Raw genomic sequence first — 21,469 nt, forward strand, 5'->3', positions numbered from 1 at the left:
GTACATAACCTGGAAGAAATCAGTACATCTAGCAACACACAACCTATCAAGACTGAATAAGGAAGAAATAGAAAATCTGAACTCACCAATAAAGAGTAAAGAGATTCAATCAGTAAGCAAAAATGTACTAACACAGAAAAACCCAGGACCAGATGGCTTCATGGGTGAAGTCTGCCAATTTTTTTTTTTTTTTTTTAAAGGATAACCAACAATGCCTTTCAAACTCTTCCAAAAAGTTAATGAGGAGAGAATACTTCTAAACTCATTCTACAATGATAGCATTACCCAGATTTGCAAAAAAAATTCAAGACCACATTAAAATGTTTATACAGCATGACCAAGTGGGATTTGTCCATGGGATGCAATGATGGTTCAACGTACACAAACAATTAAATGTAATATAAAACACCAATAAAATGAATGATAAAAATTACATGTGACCATCTCAATAGATGCAGGCAGCCTTCTCTATGAGACAGAAATAGTGAATTGATAGAGGTATAGGTGAGCTATTCAGAAAAAGAAGTGATGATATGTTATACTCCACACATTTATTTTAACAAAGGAGAACAGTAAACAGCCCAACAGGAATATTTGCATTTATTGAGTCCATCCTTCTTGTGATCATGAACACAAGGAGCCTGAGCAAAGTGTTTACTATTTATTCTGTACTAGATCCTGAACTTATATGGAAACAATACTAGTCCATGACCTCAAGGCAATTAAAGCCTACACCCAAAATTATTTTGCAACCATTGCAATGAATGTAAATTAGATAAGTAAGAGAAAGTGAACAATATAAGGCATCAAATTAGAAAGTTGTTCTAATTTATTGTAATAAAATTTGGACATAAGAATTAAAATTAGTAGTGGGAACGGATTCCAAGAAAAGCTATCTTTACAATTGTGTACCTAGTACACAATATTTCCAATATTTTACAGTTGTGGAAACTGAGAAATAGGAAGGTTAAATAACCTGCCATGTAATTAGTCATTCATTGATCTGAGATTAGGCACCAAGGCTGTTCTTCACATGAAGCTTAAGTGGTTCTTATTTACTACATAATCCCTAGTCCTGAACATACACGTGACAGTCAGGGAGAACTTTGTCCCCAATGCCCACAGTTCTCACCTCTTCCTTTGTCTTATACCCATATCCTCCCCATCAGGTGATGGGTGGGAGAATTGTAACTCCTCCAAATTCTCAATTAATATTCATTGCACATATTATGCCTTTATATAAAACCACAGTACCTATTAAAAATACATTCTATTTCCTGAGTCACTAGAAGATCTCAACTAGTTTGATCTGGAGGAAGAACCAGGGAACATGAAGATAGTTCCACAGAGATCATCCAATCTGATGAACAGACAGACAAAAGAATGAAACACTGAACAGATCCTCAAAGACATGTGGAAAACAGTAAGCGTACTAATAATAAGGAAGAGGAAAGATAAAAAGGCAGGGAAAAGTATTTGAAGAAATCATGTCTAAAAACTTTCTAAATTTGCTGAAAACCATTAATTTACACAGCCATGAAGCTCAGCAAACAGCAGGATAAACATGAATAGATCTACACCTAGGCATATTACAGACAAACTACCGAAACACAAGTTTTAGGATTGTTTCTTCTATTTCTGTGAAGAATGCCTGTGGAGTTTTGATGTGGATTGGGTGGAATTGCTAGATGTCTTTGGGTAGTATAGGCATTTCAATGACATTAATTCATCTGATCCACAACTACAGGACATCTTCCCATTTGTTTGTATCTTTGATTTCTCTCAGTAAAGTCTTGTGGTTTTCATTGTACAGTTTTTTTCACTTCCCAAATTCCACTTGGTCATGGAGTATAAAACTTTCAATGTGTTCTTGAATTTGTTTCGCAAATCTGGGTAATGTTGTCATTGTACAATTAGTTTAGAAGTATTTCCTCCTCCTTAACTTTTTGGAAGGGTTTGAGGAGAATTGCTGTTGACCTTCCTTTAAAAAAAATTTTGGTATACTTCACCAGTGATGGCATCTGGTCATGGGTTTATCTGTGTTAGTAGTAGGTTTTTGATTACTGATTTCGTCTCTTTACTCTTTATTGGTGTGTTCTGATTTTCTGTTTCTTCCTGATTCAGCCTTAATAAGGTTGTGTGTTGCTAGATGTAACAATTTCTTCTAGGTTTGTTTTTTATTGTCATATAATGGTTCTTATTATAGTAGACTATCATGATCCTGTGTATTTCTGTAGTAGCATTTGTAATGTCTGCATTTTCATTTCTATTTCTTTGTTTGTTTGTTTCTTTGTTTGTGTCTTTTATTCTCAGTCACTCCAGATAAAGTTTTCAATTGTGTTTATCTTGTTGAGGGACCAACTCTTAACTTGGTTGTTCTATTCTACTGTTTTTTGGTCACTATGTCCTTTATTTCCACTCTGATTCTTTATTGTTTGCTTTTTTCCATTTCTTAATTTTTGGCTTAAGTTGTTCTTCTTTATCTAGTTCCTTGTGGTGTAAAGTATTTTTGAGCTCTTTCCAATTTCTTAATATATGTGTTTATGTTATAAAGTTTACTTTAGAACTGCTTTTGTTGCATCATGTAATATATGATACATTTCGATTTTCATTTGTTTAAATTTATTCTTCTTTATTCACCTTTTGATTGCTTCTTGTCCCATTGGATATTCAGATTATCACCAAAATTTCACTAAGCATTGACAGTTCCAGGGAAACAAAAATTTTTGCAATATTTTTAATTGCTAGATGTAGCATGTCATTGTTTGGTATGGAAAGGAGGAGCTAAAACAATTCCTTCAGTCACAGATGCAGTTCAGTTACTGCAGAGTGGTCTAGCCAGGGAGAACAGGGAAAAGCTCTCAAGGATCTCAAAAGTCCCCTAGATCATTTAGTTCAATGAAAATTTGTATTATGGAATCAGAAACTCTTGGCGAGTTATTCATTTTAAGAAGTAGTCTGCTTTCATTAATTTTTACTTATCAGGCTATGACATCTCACAAAAGAGATTATTGCTTTGCATAGAAAAATGACATGAAACAAGAGATAGGTTAAGCATTTACAAGCCTAATCTACCCTCAGCTTAAACTGTATTTACTTACCAGTGAACATTTGTACAAGGATTAAAAATCTCCCCTAGGGTCAAACTGGGTTTAGTGGAAACCTGAGAATCATTACCAAAGAGCAGCTGATATAGGTAACAGATGATTGAAGAATGGGAGAAATGTCTAAGGGAGATGTTAGATCAGGTCTGAGATATATTTCAGTTATTGGAGAAAGCAAAAAAGATGGGATCAATCTTCTGTAATGTCTACTTAAAAAAGAAAAGAAAACAGGAGTGGAAGGACATCATAGACAACCCTGGACATTTTGGAAAAGGAATTTAAATACTCTTCTGAGTTTATAAGGCCCTTTGAACCTCCCATAGCCATTGCCAGTTTTACATAGGATGGTTCAAATAAAAACCTGAAGAAGGAACACCAATCTTCTGAGGTAAGTATAAAAGATTTTACTAACCATCCTTCATGCCCAAGGAAGATGTTGCAGTAGCTTTCAAATATACCTTCTTGTTTGTTGTATAGTTTCCAAAGTTAAGTAAATATGACTACTGGAAACATGCTGTTTTCTTTAATATCGCAACAAATTTTGAATCCTTTGCTTTTCCTGGAGCAATCAGATATTTATTTCCTAATATCAACAAACTCTTACCTAATTTATTTATCCAAACTGAGCCATCTGCTGATTTTCAAGAATACTACTCATTGGTCAAGACAAATTCTGTAGGGAGTATTTATTTCTCAGCAACAACACATCATTCCCTGTCATCTATAAATGATATCAGAGTGGATTTTGCTTCATCGGTTGACCTACGAACAGTAAGTAGCTAAAGGGGAGCCTTGGATCCTCTTGTAAGTCTCTCTCTCTTCAGCACACAATGTGTTTTTTCTCCTCAATTTTCTGTCTTTTCTTCTTTTCTTTTGGACTGCAGTGCAAGAATAAGAGGGGAAAACATGAGTTCGTTTCTCTTTTACATAATCAATTTCTCCTAAATGTCTTAAAGAGATGCAAACAACATATGACTGGCCAATGCCGAGATCCATGAATTCATCTCACACTGCACTCTTTCCCTGTTTCTGTGACTAGACAGCTTAAATTCCTCTCTCTGCTGAGACTGTCCAAAGTAGACTAAAGATAATAAGTAGCAAAAAGGAGTGATTTCAGAATGGTTTTGAGGGCTGCTAACACTCTTCTTTTCTCTGCATCAAGAATTTCTGTAAAAGGTGCTGTCTGTGGGGGTAGGATGGGTAGCATTGTCTGGTGATTCTATTAGAATCACCAGAAAACTAGATGAGCTAATGCAAGTGATTTTCTACTCTTACTGAGCAAAATTCTAACCTCTGATTTTCCTCTATTGGTCAGATGATTTAGATTGTTTGTAAGGGAATTAAACGTTTTTGACATGCAATTTAGACAAAGCCATATCTGCAACTTTTAGCAAATTCATTTTCTTAGTGTGCACAGAAATTTTTAAAAATATAATAACTGAAATACATATTGGTTCTAAACTTAATGGTATTAGAACTTCTGGGATTCCCTCATCTATTTCACGTTCAAGAATAGATTTCTCAGGTGGAGATAATAAAATATTTGGCAGGTCCAATTTTTGAACAGGTACATCTTTAGACTATTTGCTTCCTAGTTTTATTTTGACTGTCTTATTTAGATTTATTTAGGATTCTGATAAAAATTCAATTGGAAAATATAATAATATCCATACAATAGATATTGGGGCAGTATCTCCAAAATAAAACCACTGGTATTACTATGCAGAGCACATTCCAGAATTCATATGAAATAGCGTACACATCCCAAAGCCTTAGAAATTTCTTTCAGAGAAAACAGATTATTTCTGTTTCAGAAAAAAATAAAAATAGAGAGATAGAAATAAAAGGTAAATTCATTGAAGAAGTTCCTATTTGTATAACAATGAAAAAGAAAGTGAAAACTAAAAATAGGAAATGCTAAGAAACTGTATTAAGTAAATGTAAAATATTTGAAAGCACAGACACTGAGGTGAAATCATCTGGCATCAAATCCTGCCGGGTCTGCTACCTGGGCAACCTTCAACAATTTGCTGAACCTCCTGTGCCACATTTTCCTCAGCTGTATGTTTGGAGTCATGATAATGTCTCCATCATGGGGTTTTAGGAAACGCTGTTTAACTTTTTAGTATCTTAGTTTCCTCATCTTTAAAATAATAATAATACCTCTGGCAACATTAGGTTGCTGTGAAGATTAAATGACATATATGTAAGCTGTTCAGTATGGTCTGAGTTAATACATATACACCATTTAAAAGGCGCTTGGCACATATTGAGCAGTCAGTAAGTGTTTGTCATTATTATAAAATACTAAGAACTTGAAAATAATTTAATCTGTTTTTACTTGTAGGTGAATAAGTATGGACAACACAGACCAATACTTATTAAACTTTAAAGGCTATAATTTTGATTTACCTGTCGTTGATGTTGACTTTCTAGAAAATCTAGAAGATTTTGAAATTAGAGATGATGATGTCTTCATAGTTACATATCCCAAATCTGGTAAGTGTGAGGAGTGGGCCACCTGCATCAGTCTTCACTCTGGTTTGATAATACACGTGTACAAATGTACACTTTTCCCAGACGAAACAGTAGCCCAGTCTACATTTAGACAACCACCTAGGACTAGAAAGAAAGTTAAATAAATCTCAAATCTTTATATGTATTTGAAATGCAAATGTTGTCATTTCTGATGGTACATATGAAGAATCCATATATTGAGCCAAGAGCAGATATTTAGTAAATGCTGACCTATTGACTTTTTCTGAGAATGAAAGAAAATATATTTAAAAACCCAGTAGGATTTTTGTTAATAGCACATCTCAGTTAGAATTAATTCCTATTAAGCTTTTCAGTTACTCTAACTGTTTTGTATTTCCCTATAATAATGACATAATTTTTAACTAATTGACCTTAAACTTTATATTCAGAAAAAAAAAAAAGCTGACTTTTTAAATATTGTAACAGGGTGATTGGTGTTCCTGAAGCAACGTGTACAAAGTGGTTAATGTTTCTCAAAGATACACTAGAGTGTAAGTCAATACAAAAAACTTATTTCTGATTTTCACGAAAATACTCCAGTCCCTCCCTTTCACCATCTACTTTGAAATTAAGGACCTCATTTACTTTCCCCAAATTAGTAATGAAATGTTTTTTCCCTGAATCCTTCTATTCTGCAAAATTTATCAGCACATCTGATATTGGTATTTTGTTTTTCCCTCCCATTGATGTTGGTGGCATCTGTTCTTTATTCGCTTCATTTAAGGTGAAGCACTGCAGCCCATGAGAGTCTTTCCTTTACCCTTAATCTAGCCCAAGTGTTTGGGACACCAAACATCAGTGCTCAGTCCAGGTTCCTGGGCTCTTACTCATCTTGGAGAGGAGACTAGGAACTGTCCCCAGGAGTGGCCATAAATTTTATCAAATCTACTATGTCTTTCAGCAGTCGAGTCATAACAATTACAAGATTGTTGACATCTCACATCCTTTTAGAACGTCGATTGTATATTCATGAACATAGATGTAGAAATCCTAAACCAAGTATAAGCAAAAGAAATCTAGCAATGTTAAACAAAAATACAAGGTGGGTTTCTTTCGAGCCATGATTGGTTTAAAAATATGTTAGTGCAGTTCACCCACATTACAGGAGTGTAAGATAAGCCTAGTTATCATCTCAATAGATGCAGAGCAAGCATTTAATAAAATCAGCACATATTCATAGTGGAAACTATTAACAAACTAGGAAAATTAACTTCTTTAACTTCATGAACAGTATTTACCCAAAACTAACACAGACATCATATGCAATAGTGTAACATTTAAAATATCACATTTAAAATCAAGTACAAGACAAGAATGCCTACTATCAGTACTTTCATTCAAGAGTGTGTGAGAAAACCGAGGCTACACAGTTTTTAAAAAATGGGTTATGGGGGATGGGAAGTGAACTTCAGCTCTTACTTTGTCTGTCTGTACTTCTACAAGATAAGGCTTTAAGAAAGGAGACTAAGGAATGAGATACAACGGTAGCCACAGAAAATCAGAGGAATGGAACTGAACACAAATACAGGAAACAGAAAGAGGTGAAGGATTAATCTGAATTGCTGCTAGCATGGAATCAGAGCAACCACAGCTCTTTCCAAGTAAAAGAACAACTAAGAGCATTTGATTTTGTCTTTACTCATTGTAATGCAAACTACAAACAAAAAAGTTAGACAAATTTCCTTGGTATACTTAGAATGGTTAAAGAAAAAAGAAAGCTCCAAATGATGTTGAGATACATGGATTCATTATTGACATCCTTTTTTATAGAAAATTAATTCAGAATTTAAAAAAATTATTTATTTTTACAGGTACCATCTGGGCTCAGCAGATATTAAGCTTGATATTCTTTGAGGGACATCGTAGCAGAACTGAAATTGTGAAAACGATTCGCAGAGTTCCCTTCCTTGAATACAACTTAAACAAAATGGACTTTCTTGCGAGACCATCCCCTCGCCTCTTTGCTACCCACCTCCCATATTATTTAGTACCGAAAGGTCTCAAGAGCAAAAAAGCTAAGGTATGTCATAGAAATAGCTTATGGACCTTTGGCACAAACAAAAATACTTTCTTCAAATATTTTTTTCCAGCTCCACTTATCCACATTCTTTTAAATGTTGTTATTACAATTTTTATGATATTGTTTTACGCATGAAAATTGGAATCCATAAATATATATGGAATTATAATCCATAAATATATATGGAATTATAAGTATATACGTAACTTTAGGCACAGCACACATTGCATGCAGTGTATTTATAATGTCAATAGAAATTCCTTTATATCAGCACATAAAATTCTGTTCTTTTTAACGGTTTAGTAGAATTTTATTGTATGGTTGTACAATATTGAACGTGTATTGATGGACAGGTAGGTTGCAGCATATGTATGTATCACATTGCGATAAACATCTTATAGATCTTTAAACTCTTTTGATCAGTGAAATGTTCCCTAAAGTGGACTTTTCGGGTTAAAGTGTCCAATTATTTTAAGGGTTGATAAATATTAGGTGCTTGCCTTCTATAATGTATTAACTTACACTTGTTCAAATAGTATGTAAGAATGTTTTTTGCTCACACTGTACCAGTGATTGGAATTATCAATCTTTGCTAGTGTGCAAGTTAAAAACATCTCATTCTTGAGAAATTTGCAGCCCTTTTGGTTTTAGTCACTTTAGCGTCTTTTTATATATATGTCTAGCCCTTGAAATATCCTGATTCTTTGCCCAATTTTCTTTAGCTCGTCTTTTATTTACTGTTTTGTAGAAGTATTATGTGGGACAAATATTTTTCCTGTCAATAGTTTACCTTTAAAGATTGTTGAATTTTAATTTTATATAACCAATTTTAATTTTATAGAACTAATCTATCAATCTTTCCTTCCTAGATTCTAGTACTTGATGTTGCTAAGAAAACACTTCCCCATCAAAAAGATTATGCAAATGCTCTCCAGGTTTTTTCTAATTAACTGTGTGTTTTTATTTTTTACGTTTAATTATAAGTTATATCTGATACTGCGTGTGATTTGAAATATGACTATTGCATAATATTTGTTGGAGGAAAGGTGAGGTAGTTGCCAGATGATCCAATATAACTTGTTTCAGCATTTACTCTTCCCCTATTATTTTAAAGTCTATATTTTGATATAGTAAGTTTCTATCATCCCTTCTTCTGATTCTAGACTCTTCATTCCAAAAATTAATATGTGGGAGTTCTTCACTGTTTTAAATATCGTAACTGATAACAAAGTCCCACCAAATTTATTTTTTGATACGTTCATTCCCCCAATGATTTTTAGCTGTTGATTGCTATTGATTAAACATATAGAGATTAATCCTGGGACAAACATTAAAATTGCAATATTGCAACATTCGTTTCAGCATCATTCTATTGCTCTTTATTTATCAGGTTTACTTTCATGTCCATCAAATATGCTGTTATTCTTTGTATGCTTCATACACATTTTTCCCTGAATTTCCAGTTTTTTTGGCTAATTCGAATTTTAATTTTTTTCACTATTGTTTTTTCTAGTTAGCGACTGCTGTTATAAAGAAAAAAAGTATTAGTATGTACTATCGTCAAGTAATGGTGTATATGAGTGCTAATTCTTGGAATTCATTAAGAAGTTTTATGGTCAATTACATGGTCAATATTTTTAATATGTCCCATGACTACATGAGAAAATGGTGTATATTCTCTGTGTGGGGTAACACACACACACATATAAAATAAACTTTGTTAAATGATTGATTTATTTTGTTAATTCTTTTATCCTTATGTAAAAGGTAACTGAGAATAAATCTTCCACTATGATGGTTGCTATATCAAAATCTTTACAGACTTAATAGAATTTGTGTTATTTAAGGTATTCTAATATGTTGCTCAGTATACTAAAATTTCTGTTCTATTGGTCATTGCAAATAAATTTTATGTTGTCCTGTGAAATCCTTTGGCCTTAAATTTTACTTAACTTGATATTGTCACTTGTTTTCTTTTTTCCTGGGGTTTTGCCATATGCCTTTGTTTGTTCCAGATTTCAAATATGATTTTCCACTGCTGTATGCTTTTTCAAGTTGTGTACGTTATTCTATCTATCAGATCTATGATGTCCCTTCACTGAATAATCAGGTTATGCCAATATGTTATTATTATAATATATGGTGCTATGAATATTCTTGAGAGTGTCTTCTGGTGCACACCTATATGAGCTTCCCTAGAGTGTATGGCCAAAAATAGAATTGCAAAGTCAAAAAGTTCAGAAGTGTTCAACTTTATAAAATGATGTTATTTTTTAAAACAGCAGTTGTATCTGTTTATGCTGAAATCAGCAATGTATGAGTTTTTATTTTTCTCCTAGAAAGTTTTTTATCAGCCTTTTTAATATCCATTAATTATAAAATGGTATCTCAAACTGATTTGAGTATGTATTTCCCTAATTAATAATGAGATTAAGCACTTATTGGTATGTTTATTGTTGCCCATAATTATTCTCGTTCTGCGAAATTTTCATTTTGTTGTTCGGCTTTTTCTTATTGTTTTATACATATTCTGGATGCTTTTCAATTATTGGTGATATGTGTTGCTTCTCTCGTGTGTATTACTTTTTGTAATTTTATGGTATATATATCTATCTATCTATATCTATCCGTATCTATCTATCTATCTATCTATCTATCTATCTATCTATCTATATATAAATTTAATAAATTTTATTGGGGAATATTGGGAGACAGTGTGTTTCTCCAAGGCCCATCAGCTCCAAGTAGTTGTCCTTCAATATAGTTGTGGAGGACGCAGCTCAGCTCCAAGTCCAGTTGCTATTTTCTATCTTAGTTGCAGGGGGCTCAGCCCACCATCCCATTCGGGAATTGAACCAGCAACCTTATTTCTGAGAGTCGCGCTCTAACCAACTGAACCAGCCAGCCGTCCCTTTTATGGTATATTTTGAAGAACAGCATTCTTAAAATTTTAATGTAGTTGAATTCTAATCAGTTCTTATTAAAAAAAGGTTTGGTTTTTCTTCTGTTTAGGAAATCCTTTTCTTCTCCAAGACTGAGAATATATTCTTTATTTATTAATATTTGAAAGTTTTACTTCATACTGAAATCCTCAATCCATTTATAAATTTTTTGTGTGTGATGTGAGGTATGAGGTAGAATTCTATTTCCTTTTTTTTTCCTATATGGATAATTGTTCGTAAACATTGTCTGTTTAATAGTATTTCCTTTTTCACTGATCTCCAATGCTATTTGGTTGTATATCAATTATTGTTTAATGTCCACACAGAGTAAATTGAAACAGCTTCAGTGCAAGGTAATTTACCATATTAATCAACCTTACAAATAAATAATTTCACTATTAGAAGTTAGTCTTTATATTTGTACGTGTGAAATGTGATGTGAATAAAGTTATTTATTTCAGCATCTTTGTAATGGCAAAAATTGGGCATAATTCAAATTTTCACAAATAGTGGGCTGGATGAAACGACTGATTATGCATTCATATAATGAAACATTATGTAGATATTCTAAAAACCAAGAATTATTAAAACTGTTTTACTACTCCACCTGCAGATTATTTACATCTACAGAAACCCCAAGGATGTTTTGACCTCATACTTTCATTTTTCAAATTTGATCGTTGCAATGCAAGCTACAGATAACATGGAAGTGTTTTTGGAAAAGTTTCTGGATGGAAAAGGTAACCATGAATTTATTATACAAGCGACATGTTTATGAGTCAATTTTGCCGTTTAGCCAAATTCTCAAACTTAGGGAACGTATTTTAGGGTGATGGACAGAGTAATATGGATAGACATATTTTATGAGCTGGAATGCACATAAATGTTACTATTCTGTCAGTTTAATTTGCTACCAGTGGCTTTCTTATTCTCACCAGGACCACTCTGGGGATTGTATGCAAAAGCATATTGTTTAAGAAATATTTTGACCACATCATAAGAGAGCTACAGTAGTCTAACAATTCAAACTATTTAGATCCATGCATTCCAGAACAGCAAATGTTCAAAGTGCGTGTAGTTTTTGTGTTCTGTCGTGGACTTATGGTAGGCCTTATCTGACAACAGTGGAATTTTCATTTTAATGCTGAGGAGGATAAATTGATTCAAAAAACTTGTGGAATATGGAATTGGTGCTGTTACTCATTTAGAAGATTATACTCAGTTTCATCTCAATGTCAATAGCTGAAGTTGCTCTCTGGAGATCTTAAAACAGATAATGAAAGGAGAAATAAAGACATGTTTTCAAGTATAAGAAGGAGGAAAAGTAAAGGGCCTCCCAGAAAGAAATCTTCCAAGTTAGTTCTTTGGGCTTCTTATTTCTTAATTGCTACTTTCCTACATTCGCAGGAAAGGCAGGTTTCCATTAATCATGTCATTGTTCCCAAAACACCATTTTTAAAAGGTAACGTAGATGTCCAGTGGTACGAGTTTGATTTATTTTTCTGAGGATTCCAGAACAGAAAAGGAAGTCTATAGTCTGCTGTTCACTAAGTGCAACATCTTTAACCTTGTTACGTATTAACTTTTCCCACAGTGGTAGGAAGCCTTTGGTTTGATCACATCAGAAACTGGTACAAGTACAGACACGACTTCAATATTCTGTTCATGATGTATGAGGAAATGAAACTGGTAAGAGGAGAAGGTTATTCTTTAAAATTATTTCTTTGCAGCGCTTTTTTATCTTAGCTTTAAAGAACCTCATTTTGCTAGTAGGTTGCTGCCTAACGACTTCTCAGGCTGCTTTAAGGCTTTCTAATTTCCTGCTCATCCCTTAATTACTGGTCTTCCTTGGGCTCTCTTGTCACTCTACATGGTCATCTTTTGTGGTTCCTTTTCATGTAACCATCTGTAGCAATAAAGGCAAACTCATACATCTGGAGCTTAAAAAAGAGAAAGGTCACCGGGAAACACTGGGGTGAGAAGCCATTAAAAGAAGGCTAATTAGCCAGAGGTGATTGTGGGCCCTGTGATGCTAGTTCTTCCAATATTTTAAGAGAATCTTGAAATGTAGCTTTCATGTGAAATCACATATTTACATGCTTGCATCCAATCAAAGTTGTCTTAATACATTGTGTAACCCGCACAAAACACATGTGAAGTTCAGTGTTTTGTGATCTCTGATTAATATGTTGATTCACTACTACATAATTTATTCATTCATTTAGTCAAAATTATTAAATGCCTACTATGTGACAGACACTAAATCATGAAACAAAGAGGATTGAAACCACTATTTATATAATTTATAATCCAGGAGGGAACATAAGTATTCACAAAGTAGGTATATATAATTGAAAACTATGACAAGTGTTATTTTAAAAAGTACAGGTACATATCAGTATATGAAATGAGGGGATCTGGTATAGTTAAAAGTAATAGGCAATTATTACTAGAAAAAATAACATGATAACTTTAAGCTAATAAATGAGTAAATAAAGCAAGTGAGGTAAAAGGGAATGCTAAGCCAAGAAAAGACAATGTGCAAATGGCCTGATGCAGTAATGTGTGTGGCATCTTTGAAGAACTGAAGGAAGAAGTTAAAGAGCAAGGTGGAAATGAGGAAAGATGAAGCTAGAGAGGTGTGTAGGAGCCAGACTGTGCAGCGTCTGTAGACAATGTTAATGGCAGTGATTTCTTTAACCTTAAAAGCAATAAGGAGACTTTCAAGAGTTATAAGAAGGCCAGCAATATGATAGAATTCGTATTTTTAGAATATCATTCCCATTAATGTTTTGCAGTGTGATAATAATAAATATAGGCAAACTATTCAAAGACCAGTATGCTAATCTGCTGACAATCGATGATGCTTTCGATTAGAATAGTATCACTGAGACTGGAAAGAATGCAGAGTTTTAAGATATTTAGGAGATGAAAAAGGAAAGGGATTGTATATAGAAAAAAATGAGAAAGACTGATGTGTAGGACACCTCCTGTATTTCTTGTTCATATATCTGTGTAGATAATTGTATTATTCGTGAAGGTACTTAGGGAACACTGAAGCAGGAAGGGCTCGCGGTAGAAGGTTATGAGGTTGTTTTTGTCATATGGAATTTAAGGTGACTTAGAAGTACTCTAATAAATATATTTGGAAGTAAGTGGAACACACAGGTCTGAAGCCCAAAGAGTCTTGGGCTAAAATATCAATGATATTAACTCAGGCATCATCACTGTATAAAATATAACTGAAACTATGAACATGGATAAAATTGAGAGTGAGAAGAGAGAGGGGCACAGCAAGAGGGAGGAAGGAAAATGAGAGGAGGAAAGAAGCAGAGGAGGTGAGTAAAGGGGAACAAGGATCTATTACTGGGAGACCTTAAGATACAAAGTTTGGGTAGAGAGGATGGGCTCACCAAAGAAACAGAACTGAACAGTGAGAGGTAGAAAGGAAAGGAGGAATTTGTGGTGACATAGAAGTCAAGCGGGTGTGTTAAGAAAGATCTTAAGATCTTTTAAAGATATTTAAGTCTGCTGAGAAGTCAAGTAAAAAGAGAGTTTAATTGTCCATTAAATCTAGTGACGTGAAATATAGTATGAGGTATAGTAAATGAGGTTGGGGTGGGTTGCGGTATGAGTTGGTGACACAAATGTATATCACCAGTCAAGGCACATGTACGTATGTTGTTAACTATCTTTCAGTATACCAACTTTTATTCCTAATATTTGGATTTCAATCATGTCATGTCCAAAAAACAATTTATCACCTCTCAGCAAAATCTGCTGCTTCTCCCAGGAAATGCCCTGTAATTCAAGTGACCTAAATCAGAAACCAGGCTTCATACTTAACCCCTGCTTCACCCCGTACTTCATTTCCTTATTCATTCAACAAGTCATGCTAATTCTGTCTGAAAATTTAGACAACTTAATTCAGTCCACATTACGCCTTCCCTAGTGAGGCTCATCTTCATCTTTCGTTTTGTTTCCACAACAACCTTCCTAATTGGTCTCCGTAGCTCCCACCTCACCTAGTCTCCATTTACTCTTTATTCTTCAACCAGAGTCATCCCAAATTACAAACCTGATTCCTTCCCTAGTTTCATTTTTTAATTCCTCCGCAAGAATGTGCTCACAACAAAAGCATTAATAAACAATAAATTTAGTGACAATTAGGACAAAGAGACCACAGAGTAAACTATGCAAAATCTCTTGAACATTTGTTCTGTCACCAATATACTATCACCAGGTACCACTTTTCTCTTGCTTTCCACCAAGTAGCCCATTGTTCATGTATTTTTTTATCTAGGTTTTTCACCAAACTTTCAAAAAACAATTTTTTTCAACTATATAATAGGAAGAGAATATTCTTTCAACTTCCCTTGTCAGGGAAGATAGACCTTAGTCAATGTGGGATTTTCTGCTTTAAAGCTCTTTGTAGAAAAAGATCCCAATTTTCTCAAGCAGTTAGGTGTTCATCAATGTTGGTGTCGATGTTGAGGTCTTCCATTGTCTGCTACTTTCCTTGGAAATATGTTGGCAGTTTTACCTAATACTGTTTATGTCTGGTTCTCCAGTGCTCATTGTTTCAGAAACACCCAAAGTCCACATAGTTTATCAGAGGAGTTTGCACATTTCCCACTGATTTGGAGGTTATATCCCTTGGTACATAGTGACGATAAAGAATCATTTACTACTTTACTATCTCAGGTATCCTGCAGTATGTAGTTGGAATAGAGCAGGAATTGCTATACCGCTTAGAGATTCATATTTACATCTAAAAAAATAAATAAAAGCAGAGATATTGTTATTATAAAAATAAGGATAAAAGTTATTTGTGGGTGGAGGGCATGGTTTATAATTAGGGAAGGGATGTTTGGTAGGGTTTTGGTAATTCTACCCTAATTTTTTTAAGGAACCACCTTCGTAAGGAACCATTCATACTCCACAATTTTATATTCCCGTTAGTTGTGCACATGGATTCCAATTTCTCCACATCCTCGTGACCACTTCTTACTTATTTTTTATTAATCGCCATCCTAATAGGTGTGAAGTAGTATCTCCCTGTGGTTTTTTTATTTGTATTTCCTTAATGATTGGTGAGTTTGAGTATTATTCATGTTTTATTGACCTTTTATATATCTTGTATGCAGAAATATCTACTGAAGAGATTTGACAATTTCTTAATTGTGTTTTTTTGTTTATTTTTGAGTTGTAGTTCGTAGGTACATTGGATATGACCCCTTATCAGATATATGATTTAAAACAGGAATATCAATAAGATTTTCAATAATTAAAAATAAGTGTCCATCATCAAAGTGATAAGTTATGAAAAATTTAGTGGATAAATAGAAATAAAATAGGAAATTACAAATTATGGTTTTTAAAGTGTATATTAGAAAGTTCATGGCATTCCATGAGTTGCTTTTATACTGTTTTATGTACTTGATCACAGAAGATTTTAATTTTGATGTAGCCCATTTTATCTTTTTTTTCCATTTTTGCCTGTGCTTTTGTTGTCATAATTAAGAAATTATTGCCAAATCAAATGTCATTAAACTTACTCTCCTATGTTTTCTTCTAAGAATGTAATCATTTTAGCTCTTACGTGTAAGTCTCATCCATTTTGAGTTCATTTTTGTATGTCTTTGTAAATGGAATTGTTTTCTTATTTTCTTTTGGGAATCTTCATTGTTACTATGAAGACAGGCAAGTGATTTTGGAGTGTTCGTTTTCTATCCTGCAACTTGGCATTATTTGTTTATTGGTTCTACCAATTGTTGGTGGAATCTTTAGGGTTTTCTGTGTAAAACATCATGTTGTATGTGAACACAGATAATGTTACTTCTTCCTTTGAATTTGGATGCCTTTTATTTATTTTTCTTGCCTCACTTCTCTGGCTAGCACTTCCTGTGTTATGTTGAATACAAGAGGCAAGAATGCGAATCCTTGCCTTATTCCCAATCGTATTGCAAAGATTTACAGTCTTTCATCATTGACTATGATATAAACAAGTAGGTATTTCTTATATGGTCTATTTATGCAGAGGCTGTTTTCTTTTTCTTTTTTCTGTTCTTGGTTTTTTGAGTGTTTCTGTCATGAAAATGTGATGGATATTGTCAAATGCTTTTTCTGCATCATTTAAAATGATCATGTGGTTTCTTTCCTTTCATTCTGTAAATGTTGTATTATATTAATTAATTTCACATGTTGAAACATCTTTCCATCCCAGGAGTAAATCCCACTTGATCATGGAGTATGCTCCTTCTAATATGTTGTTTAATTTTTTTGCTGGTAATTTTTTTGGGGGGACAGGGGTGGGAAATCTATTTTTTATTTTTTTATTTTTATTTATTTTAATTAAAACTATTGGTGTGACAATTGTGAGTATAATTACATAGGATTCAAGTGTACATTTCTATAAAATATCATGTATATATCTCTCATATGTGAATATAAAACTGAAAGCAACAGAGGAACAAGACAAACAAACAAAGAAACAAAAACTCATAGACACAGACAATAGTTTAGTGGTTACCAGAAGGTAAGGGAGGAGACAGGGTGGTAGAAGAGGGTCAAATATATGGTGTTGGAAGGAGAAATGACTCTAGGTTTTTGCCATTACTTTGTTGAGGAGTTTTGCATCTTACCTTTCAAAGGTGATATTTGTCTTTAGTTTTCTTTTCCTGTAGTGGTTTTGTCTGGCTTTAGTATCAGGGTAATGCTGGCCTTGTAGAATGAGTTTGGAAGTATTTCCTCCTCGTTGATGTTTTTGGAAGAGTTTCAGTAGGATTGGTGTTAATTCTTCTTTAAATGTGTGGTAGAAGTCACCAGTGATGCCGCCTAGAACGGGGCTTTTCTTTCTTGCTTCCATTTATTTAATTACTTGCTTTACTCTTTCCCACATGAAGTTATGAATTTAAACATTCATAGATAACTTATTATTGTTCTCTTATACTTCTCTGAAGCTTATCACAGTTTCAGAAACATATGAGATATCATAAAAGTGTTGGTTAAATAAATTAATGAGAGTTCCTTATATCATCAAACAGTAGGAAGCTCTACCAAAGCTGACAACCAGAGCACTCATTTTCATAGGAAGAATCGGGAAGTAATATAGCCTTGTCAAACTTTAGACTTACAGTAAGTCCAACCACCTTCAGTTTTCCAAAATGTAATAAAGATGTTGGGCTTTAAGTCATGTGTTCCTTATAAGCTGAAGAGTTTCTCATGCCCGCAATTCTTTCAGGACCTCAGAAGTTCTGTGCTTAAAATCAGCCATTTTCTTGAGAAAGAACTGAGTGAAGAGGACGTGGAAGCTGTTGTGAAGCAGGCTACATTCAAGAACATGAAGTCTGATCCAAATGCAAACTATGATGACGTTCTACGTAATGTAATTGGGACAAGAAGAAATGATGGACATTTTCTGCGCAAAGGTGATGCTCAGTGGTTTATGAGAGTAAAAGTGTTTAGAGTTCCCTTGATTCCTTGGCCTGTACAGCGATTAAGGAGTGCTCCTAACATGTCTTTCCAAATACTATCCTTTGGGCCTTAGAGAAAACCAAAGATCCTAACTGAAAATGGCCCTGAAAAGTATCCCTGAAAACTGAACAGTTGTTTAGTACTGAGCCTGACACTTGAAACTGATTAATCAATATTAGGTTCCTACCTTCTAGTATATATGACCCTACTCTTAATAATTTTTTATGGAGTCTCACCTGAAGGTGATGGATATATGCATATGTGACTAGGACAACTCCAATTTTTGTTTTCCTTTCTCTTAGAACATTCTGTAAGTAAACTCCATATGTATTTTGTTATGGGAGTATGAGGGGGTTTGGATTATAGTTATTTCCTCATGTGTCAGATTTCTTCATTGTAAAAAGTAGATTCACCAATTGTGCTATGAATTCAATTATTCAACAACATGAAGAAAATTTTATTGTGCTTTTATGACTTGCCAGGATTTGTTAAGAATGAATATATTGTTCTCCAGATAGTCCTTAAGTTCAAAATTTTTAAAATTTGACCTTTTAAACATGCTTTTTATAAAACATAATTTATGCTTTCCTATTTTATTCATATTTATGCTCTAAATTTTTCATAACTTAGCATTTTGATGATAGACATTTACTCTTAATTATGAAGACCTTGTTGCAATTGCTCTTCACATTGCCATTTTTAAAAAATTGTTTCTTCTTTTGTCCCATTTATTATCAACTTTGACTTCTTCGTATTCAACTGTATGAAATACAAAGCAATTCTCATGCCCATAATAGCTTCTTAACATGCCGATAATGTTTAAACAAGAAAATTTGATAGCTAAAAGTGCCAAATCTTCATTAAAAGATCAGCTTAATGATAGTTTCAAACTTCGATGAAGTAAAACCCAAGCGATGGCAGCTCAGAGCACCCTCTGTGACCTTGGGTTCAATACTTAAAAAATCTTTGGGTCTCATTTTTTTTTTCCATTTTAAAAATGAAGAAATACTGATATTGTAAGGTTGTGTTAAGGATTATATTACATTTTAGATATACTTTGCCAAGTACAGTGCCTGGCATTTAGTAAACTATGTATAAAAATTCAAATCTAGTCATATATTTTACTTTTGTTTTTCCTTCTCAATAATGGTTATAATTTAATGGTAGAAGTTGATGCAAGTAGGTGGATAAGGAAAGTGGAATTTCGAAGTGTTGTTTTGTTTCTTAGCTGATTTCTATACAAGGAAAAGTGAAGTATCTAACATGACAGAAAACTAACAGATATTTAGATTGGCTTGAAGGAGGGATTAAAGCGGGTTGAAGGGAAGTTTTGCTCTGGTATTGTTACTTACTCACCCAGGAGCTGATTGTGTGCTTATCCCTCCAGGTGTCATCGGAGACTGGAAAAATTACTTGACAGTGGAGCAAAGTGAAAGATTTGACAGAATATTCCAAAGGAAGATGAAAGATTTTCCCTTGAAGTTCATCTGGGATGTAAATAAGGAGCAGAATCAATGTAAATGAATTCTGTAAAACTCTACTTAACTAGAGGGCATATTTTAATATACATATTAATTTGTTCTCATGCAAATATTAATTATAAAACTTTAGCAATAAAATAATGAGTAAACTGTGCTTAGATTAGTTGCTATGAGTTTGATAAACACTATGAAATTTCAAAAAGTAAAATGATTTTTGAGATAGTCTGCATTGATAGCCTGTATTAAGAAGTGAAAAACAGGAAGCATGTAATGTGAATTGCAAATGTCCTGAGTTTTTTGCACTGTGTAATTTTTAAATCTAGAATTAAATATAGTATCAAGGAAACATTAAAAATGCTTTTATTATTGTAATTAAATTTTAATTATTTGGTTTAATATCAATGTAAATGTCGACATAAATAGAGAACACATATGTCAGAACATACATCTGTTTAATAATGTATCAGATTACAAAATTGACACTAAAGATAGAAAAATCTAAAATACATTAATTGGGCCAGCCCGGTGGCTCAGGCGGTTAGAGCTCCATGCTCCTAACTCTGAAGGCTGCCACTTTGATTCCCACTTTGGCCAATGGGCTCTCAACCACAAGGTTGCCATTTCAATTCATCGACTACCAGAAGGAATGGTGGGCAGCGCTCCCTGCAACTAAGTTTGAACACGGCACCTTGAGCTGAGCTGCCGCTGAGCTTCCAAATGGCTCAGTTGGTTGGAGTGCGTCCTCTCAACCACAAGGTTGCCGGTTCGACTCCCGCAAGGGATGGTGGGCTGTGACCCCTGCAACTAGCAATGGGAACTGGACCTGGAGCTGAGCTGCACCCTCCACAACTAAGACTGAAAGCACAACAACTTGACTTGGAAAAAAGTCCTGGAAGTACACACTGTTCCCCAATAAAGTACTGCTCCCCTTCCCCAATAAAATCATTAAAAAAAATACATTAATTATCTAACAGTTCAATCATGTAAGAATTTCGGTGAAAAAAATAGTTGTGTTTATAACACATCACTCACTAAACTAATTCCACATGTATTTGATTCTAAATGTTTAATATAAAATCATTTTGAATACTGAAATAATATAGGTGAATTTGTTTATAATTCCCAAAAAAGATTCGAAGCATAAAAGCAGTGAAAAAAACTTCAAAGAAAAAGTTAGTAAATTTACAACCATAAATATTTCAAGGCATCACCATCCATAATAGTCAACTAATAAAAACAACTCAATGTCCACCTGCAGGAAAATAAATAATTGTGCCATTTCATATAAGCAAACACTGTATACTAGTAAGAATGCATGAATTACAGCTGCATGGAAAATATATATGAAGCTCTGAAACATAATGTTCAGTGGGAAAAGCCAGACACTTACTGCATGATTCATTGAGTAAGATTTAGAAACAGGTAAAATTAATCTCTAGGTTTAGGAGAGTGTATACCTTTGGGGGATGCTGTAGTAACTGGACAGGCACATGAGAGAATTCCTGGGGTCTTAGTACATTCTGTTTCTTGATCTTAGTGCTGGTTCCATGGGTGAGGTCACTTTGTGAATATTCATTGGGCTGTACATGCATCATTTGTGATCTTTATGTGTTTTTGTCATTTTATTAAAAATTTGTGAAATCATAAACATAAAAATTTTCTGCAAGAACAGAGAAACAAGAACTTGTAGTTTATAGAAAAGACAAAACAAATTCAGATTTCGCAAAAGTTTAAAGCAATGCTCAAGTTTTCATAGTAATCTCATGTAGTGCACGTTACAATGCCCATTTTGTGGAAGGACCAGGCTTCTGGATATGCACTTTGACCACGCTCACAGTTAATAAGAAGCAGAGCCAGCACTTAACCCAGGTTGGATTCCAGTACTCAAATCTTCTCCTCTCCTCTTAA

The 21,469-nt window shown here is 33.8% G+C and overlaps 1 protein-coding gene across 1 annotated transcript; it reads left to right on the forward strand.

The window, feature by feature from the left end:
* Positions 1–3,752: 3,752 nt before the first annotated feature.
* On the forward strand, positions 3,753–20,520 carry LOC109452424 (amine sulfotransferase). The gene is made up of 7 exons (XM_074333473.1): positions 3,753–3,875; positions 5,452–5,603; positions 7,454–7,662; positions 11,218–11,344; positions 12,199–12,293; positions 17,848–18,034; positions 19,468–20,520. The coding sequence occupies exons 2-7, from the start codon at positions 5,462–5,464 to the stop codon at positions 19,602–19,604; spliced, it is 897 nt and encodes a 298-aa protein (XP_074189574.1). The 5' UTR covers positions 3,753–3,875; positions 5,452–5,461; the 3' UTR covers positions 19,605–20,520.
* The last annotated feature ends 949 nt before the right edge of the window (positions 20,521–21,469 follow it).

The sequence above is a fragment of the Rhinolophus sinicus genome, linkage group LG05 (genome assembly GCF_036562045.2).
Source record: "Rhinolophus sinicus isolate RSC01 linkage group LG05, ASM3656204v1, whole genome shotgun sequence".
Taxonomy (NCBI): Eukaryota; Metazoa; Chordata; class Mammalia; order Chiroptera; family Rhinolophidae; genus Rhinolophus; species Rhinolophus sinicus.